The sequence below is a fragment of the Dermacentor silvarum genome, chromosome 1, assembly GCF_013339745.2.
Source record: "Dermacentor silvarum isolate Dsil-2018 chromosome 1, BIME_Dsil_1.4, whole genome shotgun sequence".
Classification (NCBI taxonomy): domain Eukaryota; kingdom Metazoa; phylum Arthropoda; class Arachnida; order Ixodida; family Ixodidae; genus Dermacentor; species Dermacentor silvarum.
In genome coordinates, this window is record NC_051154.1 from 447166277 (window position 1) to 447184470 (window position 18194).

General features: G+C 46.0%; 1 protein-coding gene across 3 annotated transcripts in view; it reads left to right on the forward strand.

The window, feature by feature from the left end:
• The window catches only part of LOC119437747 (organic cation transporter protein), a 186908-nt gene that overhangs the window by 155869 nt on the left and 12845 nt on the right, over nucleotides 1-18194 (forward strand). For all 3 annotated transcript variants that reach the window (XM_037704725.2, XM_049660837.1, XM_049660838.1), the window contains 4 exons: nucleotides 7632-7800; nucleotides 11375-11522; nucleotides 12891-12976; nucleotides 13698-13912. In XM_037704725.2, the coding sequence (XP_037560653.1) occupies nucleotides 7632-7800; nucleotides 11375-11522; nucleotides 12891-12976; nucleotides 13698-13912 (618 nt within the window). The remainder of the gene's footprint in view (nucleotides 1-7631; nucleotides 7801-11374; nucleotides 11523-12890; nucleotides 12977-13697; nucleotides 13913-18194) is intronic.

Consider the following 18194-nt stretch of genomic DNA (forward strand, 5'->3'; position numbering starts at 1 on the left):
AGAGAACCAAACTGTTCTGCCAAACTGAAAGTAACTATGTTAGACCAACTAGCCCAACAGGCGGTCCTTCCGGAACATATCACGATTTCTGCGATCATAGTTTTGTTCTTGCCTGGATCATCTGTCTTTCTATGCGTAAAGATACTACTATGTGTGACTGCGCAACATGTCTATTTGTCTTGTTTCACGCATTGCATACAGTGACGTTTGCTTAAATCGTGGATTTATTGGATACTTATACATATATTTAAACATCTTGTTGCGAGGCTTTGTGTATACAAACAGTGCATTTTGTTACCAGTGACACTTTTTTGCCCTTTATCAACTTGTATCTTCGCACTTGTATATTCCATTCTATTTTCGCATTTCTAATGTACATCTTGCAGAACTCCTGCTTCTTATATGTACTCACTGTTGCGACTATATTATCGGTGTAATTACAATACACGACCGGTAACAACTGCTCATGCGCAATGTATTCCGACGAAGGACAGCGTCATTGAGGTTTTTCCCTGGCCGTTGCATATGTACAGTGACGAGCAAAAGTTTGTGGACCAAAGGTATGGTATGATGGTATGATAAAACTTTTTTACGGTCCCTCGGAACGCGCGTCAGCACGTAGCGGGCCGCTCCCACGTCGGTACAGAAAGGCCGAGCCTCTCTGCGGCCACGATTTTATTAATTTTTCCTTCGCAGCCTGGGCATTCCGGCTGAAATCAAGAGCGCAAGCCTACGAGCGCGTGTTGGACCAACACAACGTGTTAAGCCGATTCGGGGCCGCGCAGCTGCGCTTGAATATATTTAAACTTTTTGCTGATGCCATTGTCTCCAAACTTCTGCTCGCGACTGTACAAAAAAGTAAACAAGGTTCTTGAATGTCAAAGATTTATCAAAATATTTGTGCACAACTTGTTCTTTTCATGGCCTTTACGTTTTTCACACCAGCTGTATGCACTGCTTTGCTGGTTTCAAACTGATCTAGTTCTAAAGCTCGTGTGATATTTTCTTTACTTATTAAATAGACAGAAAACGCCGAAGCATTGATATCAGTTATTTCTGCCACAATTTTTGGGACATAGGAATATATTCTTTTGTGAAAAAATACATATTTTACTTGACAGTTAATTAGCATTCAGTATATAGTTCGTTTGCAGCTTCTAATATACAATGACATTGGCAATGGCAATGCAGTTATCATTGATGTATTTGATCCCTCAACAAATTCTAAAAGGAGGAGGCCGCGCTGCAACGTGAGCCCTCCCCCCCCCCCCCTCTCCGAACAAAATTTCTGGCTATGCCATTCTGCAGTGAAACCGGTCTTTGAACACTGACCAGTTACAGATGATTTTCTGCATTTACACCCGTTGCTTACCAAGAGCTTAGAAAAGGTGTTCGGCTGAAATGTAGCAAATTTTCTTTACAAAGCCACTAATTTACTTTGTTCACAGGAACCTCCCTGAGAAAACTGACGTCAATCCGAGCATTTGTTGACGTGATTTTACTCTTTGCGGCGTCGGCCATTTTCGTTACGGCGCGGTTTCGCCAAGGTCACTGCCGATTGCACCGAAAATATAGGCTTTCGCCTTCGAAAAACAAATTCCGTGGCAGTTAACATAGCTCTGCCAGGCACCTGCACGCAAATGCGCAAATGGACTCGTAAACTGAGGCCAACCGAGATTAAGGGTGTCAATCATGCGACTGCATATCCTGAAACATGCGCCCATCGCGACCATTTAGCAAGCTTACATTATTATTTTAGGATCAGCTTTTGAGAAATGAAGCGACAAAGGGCATTTGTGCTTTTTTTTTCTTCGATCGCACAAAAAGTTGGACGAGGAAAAGATGGACGGGAGGTGGGGGGGGAGGCCGCTCTTTCAAGATTCTACACCCGCTTTCTCGAAGCGAGGCTGAGAGCCTCTAAACGCCTATCAATAGCAGCAAAACTGCTGATTCACAGTAGACTAGCTGGCCGCTCGTCTTATACGCGCGGCGGTTATCACATCAGCCATTCCTGATTCGCGCTCGTCCATGCTCGACGGTGAAAGTTGTTGGCGTGGTCCTTTTTTTTTCTTTTATTGTTAAAACGTGTATTCTGTGATCGTCCAGTACACTTCGTGCGTCATTGCGCGAATTTCGAATCTTAAAGGTCCGTACGCCACGTGGTGTAGAAGCTGCGAACTAAAGGCGATGTCCGGAATTGCTGGGGTTGGCATTTTCATTTGTTTGCTCCCATTCTCACGAAGAGGATGTGTAGCATGGTGCCCTCAAATTACTGCATATGTGTGGTTCGATTGTTGACTTTGTAAAAGTCAATATTATTTGGCTTGGAAACGTGGCATATATTTCATGTGTCTTCCATAATGCCACATCTGTCGCCAGCCAAGGAGCCCAACCATGATCTCGTAATGCAGTCGTAAAGCATCACGTCAAATGAGAGTCTACACTGCTTTAGAATCAAGGCACGGTGTAGGGCTCAAGTGTTAAATGGTCGACTTAGCCATTGTTTAGTTATATGCAGTAGATAAATCTCATTCTTAATTTCACTCATTAGGTGCTGTATACTTAAATATTGGCGATGCAACGAATAACAGAATTGCACTGACAAACGGGTCCTCTCAAGCAATAGTTGGTGAACTTTTATCATGTTTTTCAACAGTCAAAAGTGTTTAAGTTATTGCCGCAAAGGTTTCTCCTAATCACTTTTCATTGCTTAAGTTATATTTAATTTGGGTTAGCATGGTGTAACGGTTTCTTTCGTTCAGTGTACTTTTGCAAAAATTCTATATCTCTTGTAACTGCCACATTGTCAGCTGAAGAATAAAAATACTGCATTTGTGGAAACATTTGTATGAAGGGAAGATTTTAGGAGTGTTTTGATACTTAGTGCTGTTTAATCATTTAGTTTAAGAATCCTCGTGACGCATAACCTCCACTTATATTTGACCTATGTTGTCACCTGATTTTGCTAAAAATTGTTTTAATTTTCGCAATTAGACAAATCGCGCCCGTATTTTGCAGGATGCCCATGGCAGGAGCTAAGTAAGAACTCTGCGTCAAGAGCAGGGTTAGCAACTTGCATTCCTTGTTTCCGTCACGGCGCTCAAGTGACTGTAAAGTACATGGCCTGACACAGTCCTTCGTGATATGTGGCTCGTAACTGTAGCAAGGTTTAACTAATCACGTTTAATCTTCCGGCACATGTCAGCAATGCCGCACACGATTACTTGGCGTTGTCTGCTTTCCCAACATATTTTTACAGACCTTCGACGATAGGTTCGCGACATTTCACAGCCGCCGAAAATATGTTGCTCTCGGGCGCAATGTTCACGAAACGGAACGAAATGTCGTCCATCCGAATGTAGCACGAAGCTAGAAAAAAAAAAGCCGATACGGGTTTCTCAGAAAGACAGCTACGCACAATAAGAAACATTTGTTCTGGTCTGCGATCCTGGGCCCTGACTGGGGTCCAGGACCAGGAGTAATTATTCGTTATCTGTGAAGCTTTCTTAGAAAGCCGTACTGGGCGGGTATTTTGTAGTGATGCCTTTCCGGTGCTAATGCTTTTTCGTGCTTATCGCGCTATGTAAGTGGCTCGTGTTAACAGTCCGCTCGTGTTATCAACTGGATCAGCCGACCGTGAGCGTTGGATGATAAGACAAGTATAGAATAAGTCATAAGGCATCGCTACAAAATACCGGCCACGGGGTTTCCTTTGTAGCTTCGTCCTACAGTAGGGTGGATGGCAACTTTTCTCTTTCGTGAAGGTTACTCCATCTTGCGGGCTTCCGAAAAACTGATTTGCCGTATTCAATGCAAGGTTGCAATGACAGATTTATTCGTATTACATATGCGCAAAGAAAGATTCGCTATTATACCTAGAATCATCTGACGCAGTTGTAAATAAGAACTTCAGGAGAGTCTCAACGGAGATAGAAAAATTTAACGTCGAAACACAATAATTCGGCATATATATAAAATTCTTTTCCTTTTTTTTGATAGAAATGTTCTTTATAGCGAAGTTTTGCTGCCTCTGCCAGCAGGAACCGTGCGCTTCTACAGCTTCACGTGACTCGACGTATAAGGTACATACAGGATGTAGTGTAACAGAATATTTCGAGAACCTAATTACAAAATTGTCGATTTACCCTGTTTGAAATTGTAAAAGAGCCCTACTGTCTGCCGCAAACAGCCTTCGAAAATCGTGGAGCGCGGCTCGACGCGGCAGTGGTGTTCCCCCCTATGAACTCACACGCGAGAGGGCGCAACTCACTCTAGCGTCTAGGATGTTTGCGTAGAACTACGAAAAACGGCTTCGACGTCGCTACGCGTATGTTTGTAAGTTAAGAATTCTTTGCCGCCATCTGATTTACCAAAATTGAAGCGCTTTCGCCGCAGCGCTGGCGTCTTTTGCTAAGCCATCATATAGAATTTATCATACAAATCACACAATTTATCATAAAATTAGGTGTAGAAACAACACTAATTGATAGTTTCTCGGACTAAGCGGTAACCATATCGTGAGCATTTATTTTGCGCAATTGTATCCAGGGTGAATTCGGATCCAAGTGGGGAGCGCCGCGGTCGGCGCCTTGTTGTCATGCCGCTATAGATGCGCAAGCCAAGCAGAGCCTGCAGCAACTAACTCCCAAAGATAGCATGCATAAGTAATTCGCACCGTGGTTCACTTAGTTCCGCGCATGCACACTATAGACCCCCAATGTTATTGCATCTCGCAAAGGCTCTGCGCGTGCGACGCACTAAGGGTGCATGAAAGCATAGACTTTCCTGCTATAATTACTTGAGGGAACTCTGGCGCTAGTGTTTACGGGAACAGCAAGCAGGGTCGTTCAGCATGGGAATGGCGAGTACATGGTTTTGCCTAAACTTCATCGTTTTGGCTTCAAACGTCTTCGTGACTTCGTAAACTCAGAATTTTGAACAAACTACAGCGTAATAATACTTAAATAAACATTAATAAAATTTTCCGACGGCAGAATTGGAACGCAGGGCCGGTAGTACAGAAGCCCGATATTGAAACCATTACGCCACAGGCACGCGCATCGACAAGAGGCATATAACGCGCGTATGAATTACTCGCGGGCAAGGCAGCGCGTTGACACGGTGGCGCTTTTCGATTTGGCCACCTCGACAAGCTGAACAACTGCAATTATTAGCGATTGTGCGTGGTCGCAGAGTCTGCTGCACTTAAAAAGTATCAATTGATCCAAAATTGAGTAAAGCTCAATAAACGAAGCCACAAAAACGTCTGAATCCACAAGCACGAAGATCATACAACTCCATGTACTACCCATCATTCCCGTAGTGGCTGAACGATTGCAACGCCAGCGTTCCCTCTAGCAGTTATTGTAGGTAGCTTTATGCACGAAAGCTGTACAACGAACCCTTCACAAACTTCGCAGTGTTGCTGGTATATCCAGAGTGCTTACAACGGTAGTCGCTCTCGCGGATTCACTCTGCTTATCTCATGAGAGCCACATTCAGCCTATACGTTAGCGAGACACCACGATGACAGCTCCTGTAAATGGTAACACGTAAGATAGAGGGCTGCGGCGCAGAGGCGCGCTGCATGGTTTAATCAAGCGCAATCACGTGCTTCAACCGGCCTCGTGCGGCTGTCGGCCGAGAGATAAGCCGGGTTGGTAAACGCTGTCGGGCAACGCGACACGTGAACGCACGTGCTGTCGCCACGCATCAGAACAAGACACCTCTGTAATACCTAAAGGTCGTGGCGGAGTGCCTCCTTATCGTGCGCAGCCAAGTAGGTAAGCAAATTGCCGGTTTCCAACTGTTTCTTGCGCAAGGGGAAGAAGGAAGCTGCCTGCTGTGACGAAGGCTGCACCTTCCCCAGCACACGACAACAAAGTAGTCGCGCTGATTGCACAGCACAGGTTAATAGCGGTCACGAGTCAACACGAGTTCTCTCATGAGAACACCAGTTGAGTAGGGCTTCTTGGAAAAGTTGGTGGGGTCTGCTAAACATTCTTTTTTGGCGCAAAAAGAGACATACAACGGCTCTGTGTGTGACCTTCGTTTGAATATCTCCTTTTGCGCCCAAAAAGAATGTTTAACACAAGTTAATATTCATGACGGGCGCGGGACATCAACTGTTTTTACTGCGAAGGAGTTCCTTTCTTTAGTATTTGCTTCCCCTTCTTCCTTCATCAACTTCTGTCTCTCTTCTTTCTTTCCTAATAAGTAGGCAGACATTGTGTCCTTTTCGCTGGCAGTTACGAGCAATCTCGCGCTCTAATTGCCCTCTCTGTGCATTCTATACAGGGTGTCCCAACTATCATGCACCAAAATTAAAAAAAAGACCAAATGCGTTACTCGAAGAAAACCTAGTGCATATTCTTTCCAGTACAGTGGAGTAGGCGTCATTAATACTTTCGTTACTTAGATTTGATTAGGTAATCGTAATGAATTATCTAACTTGAGACGTTCTGCCCTGATTATCAAAGTGTCAATAAGAAAATTGTAGAGCAACATGAGAAACTCCCTGTACAGCTTTCTCTTATTGTGCAGGGAGTTTATCATGCTTAAAGCATCTGTTATAGGAGTGTCCTTCTTCATGCGATGATAACAGACTTGCCTTAACTGAACGATGAAAGCTTCAGTGTCTGTGTGTGTGTGTGCGCGTGTGTGTGTGTGTGTGTGTGTGTGTGTGTGTGTGTGTGTGTGTGTGTGTGTGTGTGTGTGTGTGTGTGTGTGTGTGTGTGTGTGTGTGTGTGTGTGTGTGTGTGTGTGTGTGTGTGTGTGTGTGTGTGTGTGTGTGTGTGTGTGTTTGTATACGTGCGTGCTGTGAACGTTTCTTTTTTCCTTGTTCTCACCTTTATGCAACCCTTTCACCCCTTTGCCAGTGCAGGTTAGCCCAACTGGGCTCAACCTGGATTACCTGCCGCCTTTTCCTTATCATCAAAATGGTGTCTAACCGGGCTTGTTTGTATGAGCACATACTTCATCAAACAGCGCAAAGGGATGTGCGGACTTCCAACAGAACATTCTCTTGTAAGTCAGCGCCTGTGTCGTGTGCTCCTTTTCGGTGTCCCGTTCTTGCGCTGTTTGGTGAAGTATGTTTTCCTTATCACTTCTCTCTCTCTCTTAAGATGACTGACCACCACTCAGTGCCTTTTTCCCCTACAGTAGTTTTTCCTTAAATATACGCTGTTCTTCAATCATATTTTTCCAATTTCGAACAGCACTAACTCTTCAGCTCTGCTCTGAGGCTTCCGGGAGGAACATTTTCATTGGCTCAGGAACAGGTATGAGCCTCTTAGCATTCGAAAGTCAAGGTGGTATGGAAATTCTAAAGACAGGAACAGGCCATCGAGAAAAGCACGGGCATGCGGAAGTTACTTTCTTGATTTGTGCTTGAGGAGTGGTCTTCAAGGTTTCCGCGGGGTATACAGCCAACCATTCCAACTTGATAGTTACGTGTCCAGTCCACCTTGTCATCTTTGTTTTCATCAAATAACCTTTAAATTTACTTTACAGTGCCTTTTTTTTCAATCTCTCTTACAATGTTTTATTTTTCAAGGTTATACAGGTTTCTCAATGTAACAAACATTTGCGCATGACAGAGTTAAAAGTCACATGTCCTGCTCCCTCCACAGCCATCGAATGCGTGGCTCCGGGCAAGCGTGCCATGGTGTCCATGGTGCAGGAGACTGGCTGGGTGGTGGGCCTCATGCTGCTACCCGGCATCGCCTACCTGGTCACCAACTGGGTCCATATACAGCTACTCATTAGCGTTCCCCTCGTCGCCATGCTCATCACAGCCTTGTGAGTACTCAGCCTTGCGAGTCGTCGTCTCTACTCGCGTAGTAAGCTGTGGATTCTGGCGCGCAAACACACTGCTATCTTACAGGCTACAGCCGCTGTAATTCACTTGCACCACGAGCGCTAAGCGTCTGTGTGCTCGTTAGCTTTGTATACAGCAGCCGCATATAGCATAACACGGGACGTTGTAACTTCTAGAAACTACCTGCTTCGGGTCTGTAGCCGCAATAGAGAGTGGGAAGGAGCTTCCATTCAACCTCAGAACGATGAGTACCCTACTTCCCCATTTCTCTACAGGTAATAAGCAACAGAAACAATCCAACTGACTTCACCATGCTCATCGCGTCGAAGCAGTAGTGGTCAAAAAGCGCTTTTATATAGGGGAGCAAGGACAATTGTGTTTTATTTTCTTTTACAGCGAAGCGGTAAGCCTTTAGTTGGTCGGCAGTTTTCGTTGGCTCGTCCTCACCCTAAAACAGTACCGCCACGTAGCGGCCTCGGCCACTCTGACAGACCTCCTATGACAGCTGGAAAAGGACTTTGTCTTTGAGGTTCCGCCCAACAGAGTTGTGTTTTCTCGTATATTCGAAAATCTGAAGCTATCATGCCTGCAGCATGTGTGTAAGTCGTACTTTACGTATTTTCTGATGCAATTTACTTTCAAAAATTTCATTAGATCAATAAGGCACTTGCGCTCGGCGGAGGGCCTAGAAGAATGAGGATGTATGCGGACCTTCGGCACACGTGCGTGCGCGCTTGACGTGCGTGTGCACACAATGCATCTGTCCTCGATGCGTGGTCGCTCTGGCCGTTGCACCTGTCGCACAGTGAGTGTTGCGACCGTAATCGACATTACGGCAAACACTGTCCAAGCAAAACTATTACATCAGTGGTTTGTGGCTGTCTATCATCGTCTAAAATCAGTTGGGGTGGTGGTGCTTGTCTTACGTCGGTTGTGCTTGTATAACGTCGGCAACAGCTTCGCGGTACTGTACATCCACTTTCAAAAATGTAATAGACGCGAAATTTTCTTTTTGTGAAGAATAGCCGCACCAGAGACTTGGCCATGGTAAGAAAGAGACTTTCTTTTATTCAAATATGATTTTCAGGAAAATTCCTTGAACCAGCTATACTTTATTTTCTTTTTTGGTGCGTACACGCCCTCTATCGTGCTTTAACACTCACCAACTCATCAATTTGCTCAGGTATGCTTCACTTTGTGCACTCTTTAAACAAAATAATATCTGGGACCGAAGTTACAAAGAATTTTCTCCGCATAGTATTTTTTTTTGCACATTGGCCTTGGCTAATAATATGTCCAGCATTATCGCTGGTCGGAATATTCTCTTGCGAACAATTCTGCCGGAAGCGGTTTGTGTGAATACGGGTCCTCGTGAGCAGAGCAGCTTCTCAGACCGCATTCCGTTAACGCTATGTAAGTGAGTGTCAGGCAAGCACCTAGGTGCCCGATTGGGAAAGATTACGTGCGAGAATTCCCGGCCCGGGGAATATCTCGCCAAGATGCAGCTAGCAGATGCTATTTATTTGTTTTCCTGGAAAGAGCCCGAGGAACGAGCCATGAGTCCCCCACAACACGAACCCAGACTCGACGAACAAAAATATATACAAGAAAAAAGACGGAATGCGAGAAAAAGTCAACGGAACGCTTGCGGGAACGCTAATGCGCGTGCGCACAATGTTCATGACGGCAGCGGAACGAAGAACGCTGCCCACACTCCGCTACGAAGCCGTCTTAGCGGAGCGTTAGGGTGCGTCTACTGGTTGCTTTGTCGTTATACAGGCATACGGAGAGCGCGTGGCCCGCGTCTCTGGAAAAAGCGCTTGTCAATGGATGGAAACTTTTATTCAGCGATGGTAAGATTCGCGGTGAGTCTTTGAAGATCGGAGGCTCTTGGTGTCGCGGTGGGGGGGCCCTCAGTCCAGGGCTCCGCTCGCCGTCGCCGCCCTGCGTGCCCTGTCAATCAGGCTAAGCTGATCGTCCAAGGCCTCGCTGGGTAACAGCGACTCCCACCGCTCCGCGCTCGGGTGTTGGATGGGGGGTAAGGCAGTAATTGCACGACACGCCCATGTAATGTGGAATAAAGTGGCTTTCTCGGAACACCACGGGCGGCGTGAAGGGTATGCCGTGGGGTGGATTTTGCTGAGGAGGTGGAGGTTGGGGCTGGCTAAGTCTCCAGTTGGTAGCCTCCGCTTTGGTGAGTGAGCGATGGGGGGGGGGGGGGGGGGGAGAGAGTATTTTCTTCGGGTACCCTTATAATAATTTAGAATGGACGAATAGTCACACGGTACTGGAACGGGTGCCTCAGGGGCAGAGTGATCGGGTGCTCGGCTTGTATACCCTCGAGCCGCTTGTCAAATAAGCGGCATCAACGCAGTTCATGCAGACAGCGGTGTGCGTGAAATGTTAGCGGAACGACCGCTCTCCTAAAACTAACGATTGTGTGTCGTTTGGTCTAATTTTTGACAAGTGCCTTAAATTTGGCCGGCTGATAGCTGCAGTTGGCGTTAGTTCACGGCTGGCCGAAGCTCTTGCCCCTATGGTGACTGATGGTGACTGATACACTCGCAGCCTGCATCCTTTGTGGTTGTGACTATGGCTACCGTCCTTGCTTCCTGCCTTTGTATATATATATATATATATATATATATATATATATAAGACACCACCAGTTGGTGGTCAGCGCTCGTGTTGTGTCAGCCTCGTTTCTCGCGCTGTTGCAGTGCGAACTAATCCAGTGGCACCCTTTTGTTGTTTTCCTGTTCAGCAACGCTTGCGACTGCTTACAACAAACAATTGAGGACCTAAACTGGCAAAGTTTCCACATAGCTTTGAACACTAATAAGCAAAAACCAGAAGAATGTTAAGTAGCGTGACGAAGAAACAAGTTTCGGATTAGTAGTCAGTCTCTTGAGGCACTAAAACATACAAGCAAGCGGCCCTGGTTTGGTGTGTTGCTTGTTGGTTTGCTTTTAGGCATTTTTTATACTGGCTGTCTATGTGTATTGTCTAAATACTTGTCGCTGCTTTTAGCAATGATATTTTTTCCTGTGCGTTTTCGTTATCTTTTTCCGTTGCATCATCGGTAGTGATAGAATGTGGTGTGCAAATTGATAGGCTGTCAAGTTTTGCTGTTGATCGTCGTACACGGTGGATGTCTGTGTTTTGCTTCGTGCATACTTTCTAGTTTTAATCTGTAAGCAGGGGTTTCCTCAGCTATAAGTGAACCATTTAGCCTTCTTGGAGTTCATCACTAAAGTTGAAAGTCTTCGCTCGTTCGCTATCGTATGTTTGTCGTCTCAATGTGTCCGCATTTCGCCCGGGTGTTTCGTAACGAACCAAATGTATTGCATAGGTATAACGCAGCGGGTCTAGATGGTAGGTAGCGCTCGGAATCTCGGAATTAGAGACAAGCTCAGGTGACGCATCTTCCACTGCATTCGTCTAAGTTATGGCTGTAATTTATAGTCATAGGTAATCATGATGCGCCGTGTGGCGCCTTCTGTTGCTTCATTATGTGGTGTTGTGCCTGAGAAATTACCTGTATGCCACTTTCAGTTATCTTGACGAATCACCAAGATGGTTGTTCATCGCCGAGCGATCCGAGGACGCGGAGAGATTGCTCATAAAAATCGCCGAAAAGAACAACGTCCAAGTCAAGGACATATCCAAAATAGTTCTGGAAACCAAGGAGAAAGTGGAGCTTGTAAGTGTGCCCAATGACCATAGATGTCATATTTTGATTTGTATCTGGGCAAAGCGTTCGTTCGGGCTAGTTAGTAATCCATACTTATTAGTGTTTTAGCGCAGAACCCAGGCAGAAGCAGACAGAGACACGAACAGAAGAGGCGCCTGTTCCGTTCGTGTGTCTATGTGCTCCTTTCTGGATTCTGCGCTGAAACACTAATATTGAGTTGTAGGTCTCTTCGACAAACAGCCGAATGCCCGTTACATGTTTTATTCCCATTTGCGTATTGAGATAAAATATTTCGATGACGTGAGCCACTCGATAACTCATTTCGCTGATAAATAGCCTCATCAACAACAACAAAAAATTACGAACGTGCGGGTGTAATCTAGACTGGTGAACAATTAATGACGTGTCATCACATACAAAAATTTGGAAACAGCTGAACCAGTAAAAAAAATATTTCTGATGTCGTCGTTATGCACCCTTAGATTAGGACACGCACAGTATCCATCTTACACATACATTTTCGTTTTAGTGCTCTATCTAATGCAAAAGAATTTAAAGTTCTGTGCTCGCATATGCTCGTAATGCGCATCGCTTGTTTCACAACCTACGCCGTAAAATAATTTGATCTAATATTTAAAGACACCTGTGTTCTGAGAAAAACAAATAGATAAAGAAACGTCACTGGTAACATTTAGGAATGACCTATTGTTGGCACATCAGGGAATCAGGCGTGCCTTTTATGTCGTGTAAGCACGTACGTATACAATATATGTTACTCTGCGATGTACATTCATTTGCTTACTGCTCAACTGAACACCAAAAGCGGAAAGTTTGTTGAACTAAGTAATTTCAGTCGGAGGCAGGCAAAAACTTTACTCCCCTTTTCAATGGTGTCCACATGCCCTCTCCCGCAAAAGTGGTCAAAGCATTGCATTTAAAAGTTTTTTACAAAAAAAAACTTTTGTCGTACAGCTGATGTAGTCATCCTCGATTTTAAAGGTAGCACAGTACAATTAATACAGTTCTCACTTAAACTCCAGGCTACTCCAGGCTCAGTGGCAATGTAGAGAAGAAATTTACTGCGCTGGTTCTTTCGCTCCAAAAACTTGTGTGGTCGGCTGTATATTTAGACCTCCTGTTCATCGCGCTAGTGAAAAATTGTAGCTGCATGAGAATCTGAGAGTCTTTTACGTGTTTGGCGAATCGTGTATGTCGAGCTACCTTGCCAAATGCTTTCCTCTGCCGATAATGCGTAATAATTTCCAATCGTTCAGATTTATTTAGAGCATGCCCCCGCTGTGGCAGAAAAAGCGCTGATTAATGCATGTAAATTGTGCCATCAAATCTCTGTAAAAGGACTCGTTATTTCACTCGCAGGAGAGAAAGAAGAGGAAATCATCCATCGTTGACTTGTTCCGGAAGCGGAAAATAGCCGTCATCACTCTTGCGGCATACGTACAATTGTAAGTGGCATTTTGAACACGGCACTCCCGAATTAGATGTTTTTATTTTTTGCTTAATAGAATCGAATCGGCGAAAGTTCTCCCGGGGCAAGCAACGCTGTATCTTACTTAACTTTTTATATTTTTTTTTCTTTGGGGGGAGGGGGTTGATAGGGACCCCTGTAACATTGTATAAGACACTGCATCGGCTTACCCCTTTCACAAAGCAGCTGAATGACTGTGCACTTAATGGATACACGGAGTAACAGTGGGAACAATTGCCATGCCTCTTATTGTGCAAGCTCATTCAAATGTGCAAGAATTACTTGCATAAGGCTACCCGTTTCTCGTAAGCCTGAGGTGCTGGCAGTAAAAAAATTGCAATTGATTTATTTCATGTGCGCAGCGCTATAAAACAATCAGCCTCGAGAGCAGCTCCGTCAGTGGGAAATTAACATCAGCGCCCCCACCTCAGGAGCCTCGCTCTTCGTCAATCTCATCGTGGACTCCCAGATTGCGCACAACCTGCGCATGTGATCTCGGAGGCGATCCACTTACGGAATTGCCCCGATGGATAAACAAGCGCTAAGACGTGTACTTTGACACCAGACGCGCCACAACTCAAACGACTGCGATATGTATACATGTTGCTCCTTCATTCCACAGATGTAGCACGTACGGCGCTTGACATCACCTTGCTGCATGCGTGCGTTTTTGTTTTCTCTCTCTCTCTCTCTCGCAGTGCCGTCGTGGTCCTGGTGTACTATGACCTCATCTACAAGATCACCGACTTCGGCGGTAACCCATTCATAAACTTTTTCCTTGTGTCGTTGCTCGAGCTACCCGTCATGCTGGTCAACGTGCTGCTCATCAACTATGTTCCCCGACGCACCATCTACTACCTGCTCTACATTCCGACCATCCTCGTGTGCAGCGCCCTTATCTTCGTACCGCCCCGTAAGTGCGAGTTTCCGTTCTCACTGATTGGCCTATTTTAACGTCTCAAAGACTAGTTATGCGAGACGCTGTAGTCGAGGACTCCCAGATTAATTTTAACGACTTGGAGCTCTGTAACATACATTCACAGCACGAATACATACACGAATGTTATCGCATTCTGCCCTCACCGGAACGCGAAACGCAGGGCCGGGATTTGAATCTGCGACCTTGTGCTCAGCAGCAAAATTACATAGCCACTAGATAGCGTGGCAGGTCATGTTCGTATTCTTGAAAGGGCCTCGTGGTTTACACGAATCATGCTGGAGGGTCGTGACAACACAGTTTATGTTTGGCCCAATAAACTCACGGCTGTTAATTGACGCTGTTCCCAACCGCCATAACTCGGCGCCCAGGTGTTTCATATAGAACTCGGTGGGACATTTTTTTTGTAGCGTTAGCTACACTGGCCTAGCCAAGCCCGTTTCGCGCGGCACATCAAGAGCCGTGCTGCGCATGCGCAAGGATCAGTGATGTCACACGGCTTGCGCACCGGAGCCACCGGAGCCGGCACCTCTCGCGCACTCCGCCGCGCGCGACTCACCGCCGCCGGTCTGCGCATTCCAGAGGAGTGACGTCGTAGCCGTGGTAGACGCACTGGCGCCAGCGCGCGCTCGCTGGCCAGTCGCTGTCTGACACTGCGCTGGAGCCGCTGCGCTTCTGACTGGCGTTTGCCAGTGTGGTATAGCCATGGAGAAGGACAGCGCAAATGCTGCTCAACAGCGCAGAAGAACGGAGAAGCTTGACTCATCGGATCCCGAAGTAGTTGCCTGGCAATTAGCGGTTGAGCGTAGGAGGAATGAATACATGTGCCACATAATACGTATACCGCGTGTGTGTCATTGGAGCAGCAGTAAGCATGACAATCAAGCTAATCCTTGACAATCTAGACAACCAGGAAAGCTAAGAATAATCAGCTGAACCTTTGCTAACGCTACGTATATCCTGGCATAGCCGAGCTAAGCCACTGCAACTTTTTTTTTTTTTTTACTGTTCGGGACTGTGCATATCTCATCTGGAGAACCGGCCATTCAAATTTCAGGATATTTATTGCCGTAACACCTAACGCCAATATTGCTTTAGTCTCCGATGTTATAATAATCTTTTCAAATAACAACATAAGCAAAGACAGCGTTCTCAACAGAAGCTTGAACTCACATTGAAAGTAGAGAATGGTTTTTATGGTTTCGCTTGTTACAACCATGAAAATAAATGGTTCAGCCAGCCTTCAACATATTCTGAAAAGCGTCACCTTTTAAAAGTGGTTTGCGACTGCATAGTTTGAACCGCAGCTGCAACTCGGCAGTATGTAGTAGCTTCTACCAAACCCCATTTCGAGGGTACGATTCCCGAACGCTGCAACCGCATTGCGACTGGAGCGCAACACAAATCCATGTATTGGTGGGCATTGATGATCCTTATGTTGAATCTGTTACTCTGAAGCCTTCCGCTAAACGGCGTGAGTACTATACTCAGGGGGAACACTCGCTTTTTCAGCAATAGTTTTGATATAGTTGGCTCTTCAGCCCGCAATATTTCGCATGTTGTAGATCATCCACAGCATAGAAAATAAATTATTACATGGGTCAGTTTACACTGCAGCGCTATATTTTCACTGACAACATGCTTCCTCGGTACTTCGAAGAACTTTTGAAATATCGACGTTCAGTCGACTGGTGCATCGCCAGGTAATAAAACGTAAATAAAGGTAACGTGAAATGCCAGGGTCAACGTATGGTGTGCTACTGTGTGATACTTTAAACGTCAACCTTGACATGCTGCCGTATAAAGTATCACACTTTGCTGAGCGTGGCTGTAAATTTCTTGAAAATTCCGACAGAACCCACCTCATGGTGAATGTCGACGTTATTGCGCATTGAAGAAATGTACCGATACACCGTATTGCTACCACCGAAATGCGTCATGCACGTATGCGGCGTTGCATGCACGCGCATCACTCCGGACACGTTGCGGCATCTAGCGGGGCCGCCGTGAAGTCAACGCGTGGCGCGTGTCTGAATATATATTCAAACAAGATTGTCTGAATATATATGACGCGTGTTCGATAACACCCAGTATCGAACAAATTTTGAAAGATATTTTGTCATCGAAGAGCAGCACATGCCCAGTGTCGCATACTCAGTGAACCAAGTTTGTCCAACGGTTGGTTTCAAACACGGTTTTCTGAACACAGCAACCCGATGATCTGCCCAAGTTGGCGGAAAAACATTTTGGAAAGTGAGTGAGCGAAATAACTGTATTTATGTCCAGAGAAGATGCCGGGGAGACCCCGTGTCCCCCGGCTAGTCCCACGTAGGGACCGCCAAGCCAAGCTTGACGGCCCGATCGCGGGCACTCTGGACGGCCAGGGTTTGGTCGTGGAGTTCGGGGCTGCCCAAAAGCGCAGTCCACCTATCCTCACTGAAAGCGGAGCGCTCCACACTCCCACAACACATGGTTCAAGGTTGCCGTTAGTCCACAGGCAGAGCAGTCCGCACTGGGATACCTTGCAGGGTATATAGCGTGAAGAACCTCAAGGTTAGGATACGCACGAGCTTGTATAAGTCGAAGAGTCACCGCCCGCGCCCTGCATAAGGCAGGGTGCGGGAGGGGCAATACCCGTCTTGACAGATACTAATGCTTGGTGATCTCATTATACGTGAGCAATGGTTCCCCGCGGGGTGGGGGGACTGTGGAGGCGGCGCGGTCAGTGAGTCCTCGCGCGGACTCGTGCGCGCTCTCGTTAGGGTTAGAGGGAGAGTCCTCAGTCGACCGCAAGTGACCGGGAAACCAAATGAAAGTATCCCAAGAATGCTAATCGCATTAAAAGCAAAGAGAAATGTAGGTTCTCGCCGACGTAACTACATTAAGACGAAAATGCCTGTGGAGCTCCGCAGCGATTGTGGTCGATAATGTACTGCATTTCAAGCATAACGGATTACGCTGCTCTCTATCACGAAACAAAACCCATTAGGTGTTACGTAAGTTCTGCTCGTTCTGAGGACTGCTAAGACACTCTTGTGCAATAAGATAACATATATTGATACTACATTATTGTCGCCGTCGGGATTCATGGAAGCTCCCCAGCGAGCGTGGGCGTCGCCGGCGTAACAGCACTTCGTAAATGAAACAATCAAACGCGTCACTCTGCTGGACTCTCCTAGTTTCTCGCTAATAAGATGTATAGAACATGGCAGGGTTCAACTCTTTTTCGGGTTAAATGTGCCAGCGAAGCTTCACCTTTAATCATTTCACCTATTTCAACACTTGTGGGGCCACAGTTTTTCTTAGATCTCATTCAACGCATTTCGCTTTCTGTCTGGCCCCTAAGAAAGAAGTTAATAACGCCCGCAGGCATTTCCTTGAGATATGTACGTGAATAACGAGAAATGAATGATGTGCCTTGTTATAGTAGCCGCTTCGCAATCCCTTCTGTTTATTCCCTACGTTAGCCTAACGGATATCACCCAATGTGATATTATGAGAGTTGGCTTAATATTTGAAATATTCTCAGGAAGCTTCGCAAGGGCTTCATATGAAAACAATCGAAGTGCACATCAAATAAAGTCGACCAAGAAAGCATAGCGTGCAGTTTTCTTATTTCTTCTTTTCGGTTGTGCCTCTTTGTCTGCAAACTTGTTTTTGCAGTGTTTTTCCCAAGTTTATCTTTCATTTTTATCCTCGCTTCTTTGTGTCCCGTTATTTTCTCTTGCCAATGGTTTTGGTATAGCCACCACTTCAGCCGCCAAACTTTCAATACGGCGCAGTTTATAAAGAACATCATTAGAAGAAAAGCAGAGAGCGAGTTCATTGCTACCACTTGTACACAACGGCTGCACGCGGGGACCCTTGCGAGGTTATCAGTGTACTGGCGCTCCATTGACCCCAATATCTTGACACAAAACAGCCAGGAGCCATTTATAGAAAGAGACAAGAGGTAGGGGTGCTAAGTAGTTTCCTGTCCCTTCTTGTGCATGTGCCTCGGTGGCCAAAGGCTGAAGCACCAGGTGGTAATTCCACAAATATTGCGTGGCCAAATCTCTTGCGTGCAGACGGCATCAGGTGAAACGGCCATGTACCGTGCCTTCAGAGCTAGTCGACTTCCAAGTTAAGACATTGCACAGTGACATCTTTTCAAAATCCGTCGTGCAAACTACGCGTCGTGTGCGTGTTGAGTGGCCGGACGAGTGCGTGTAGCTCTCGCGTTGCTGAACTGCCCCCTGTTTGTCCCGGAAAGGCAACA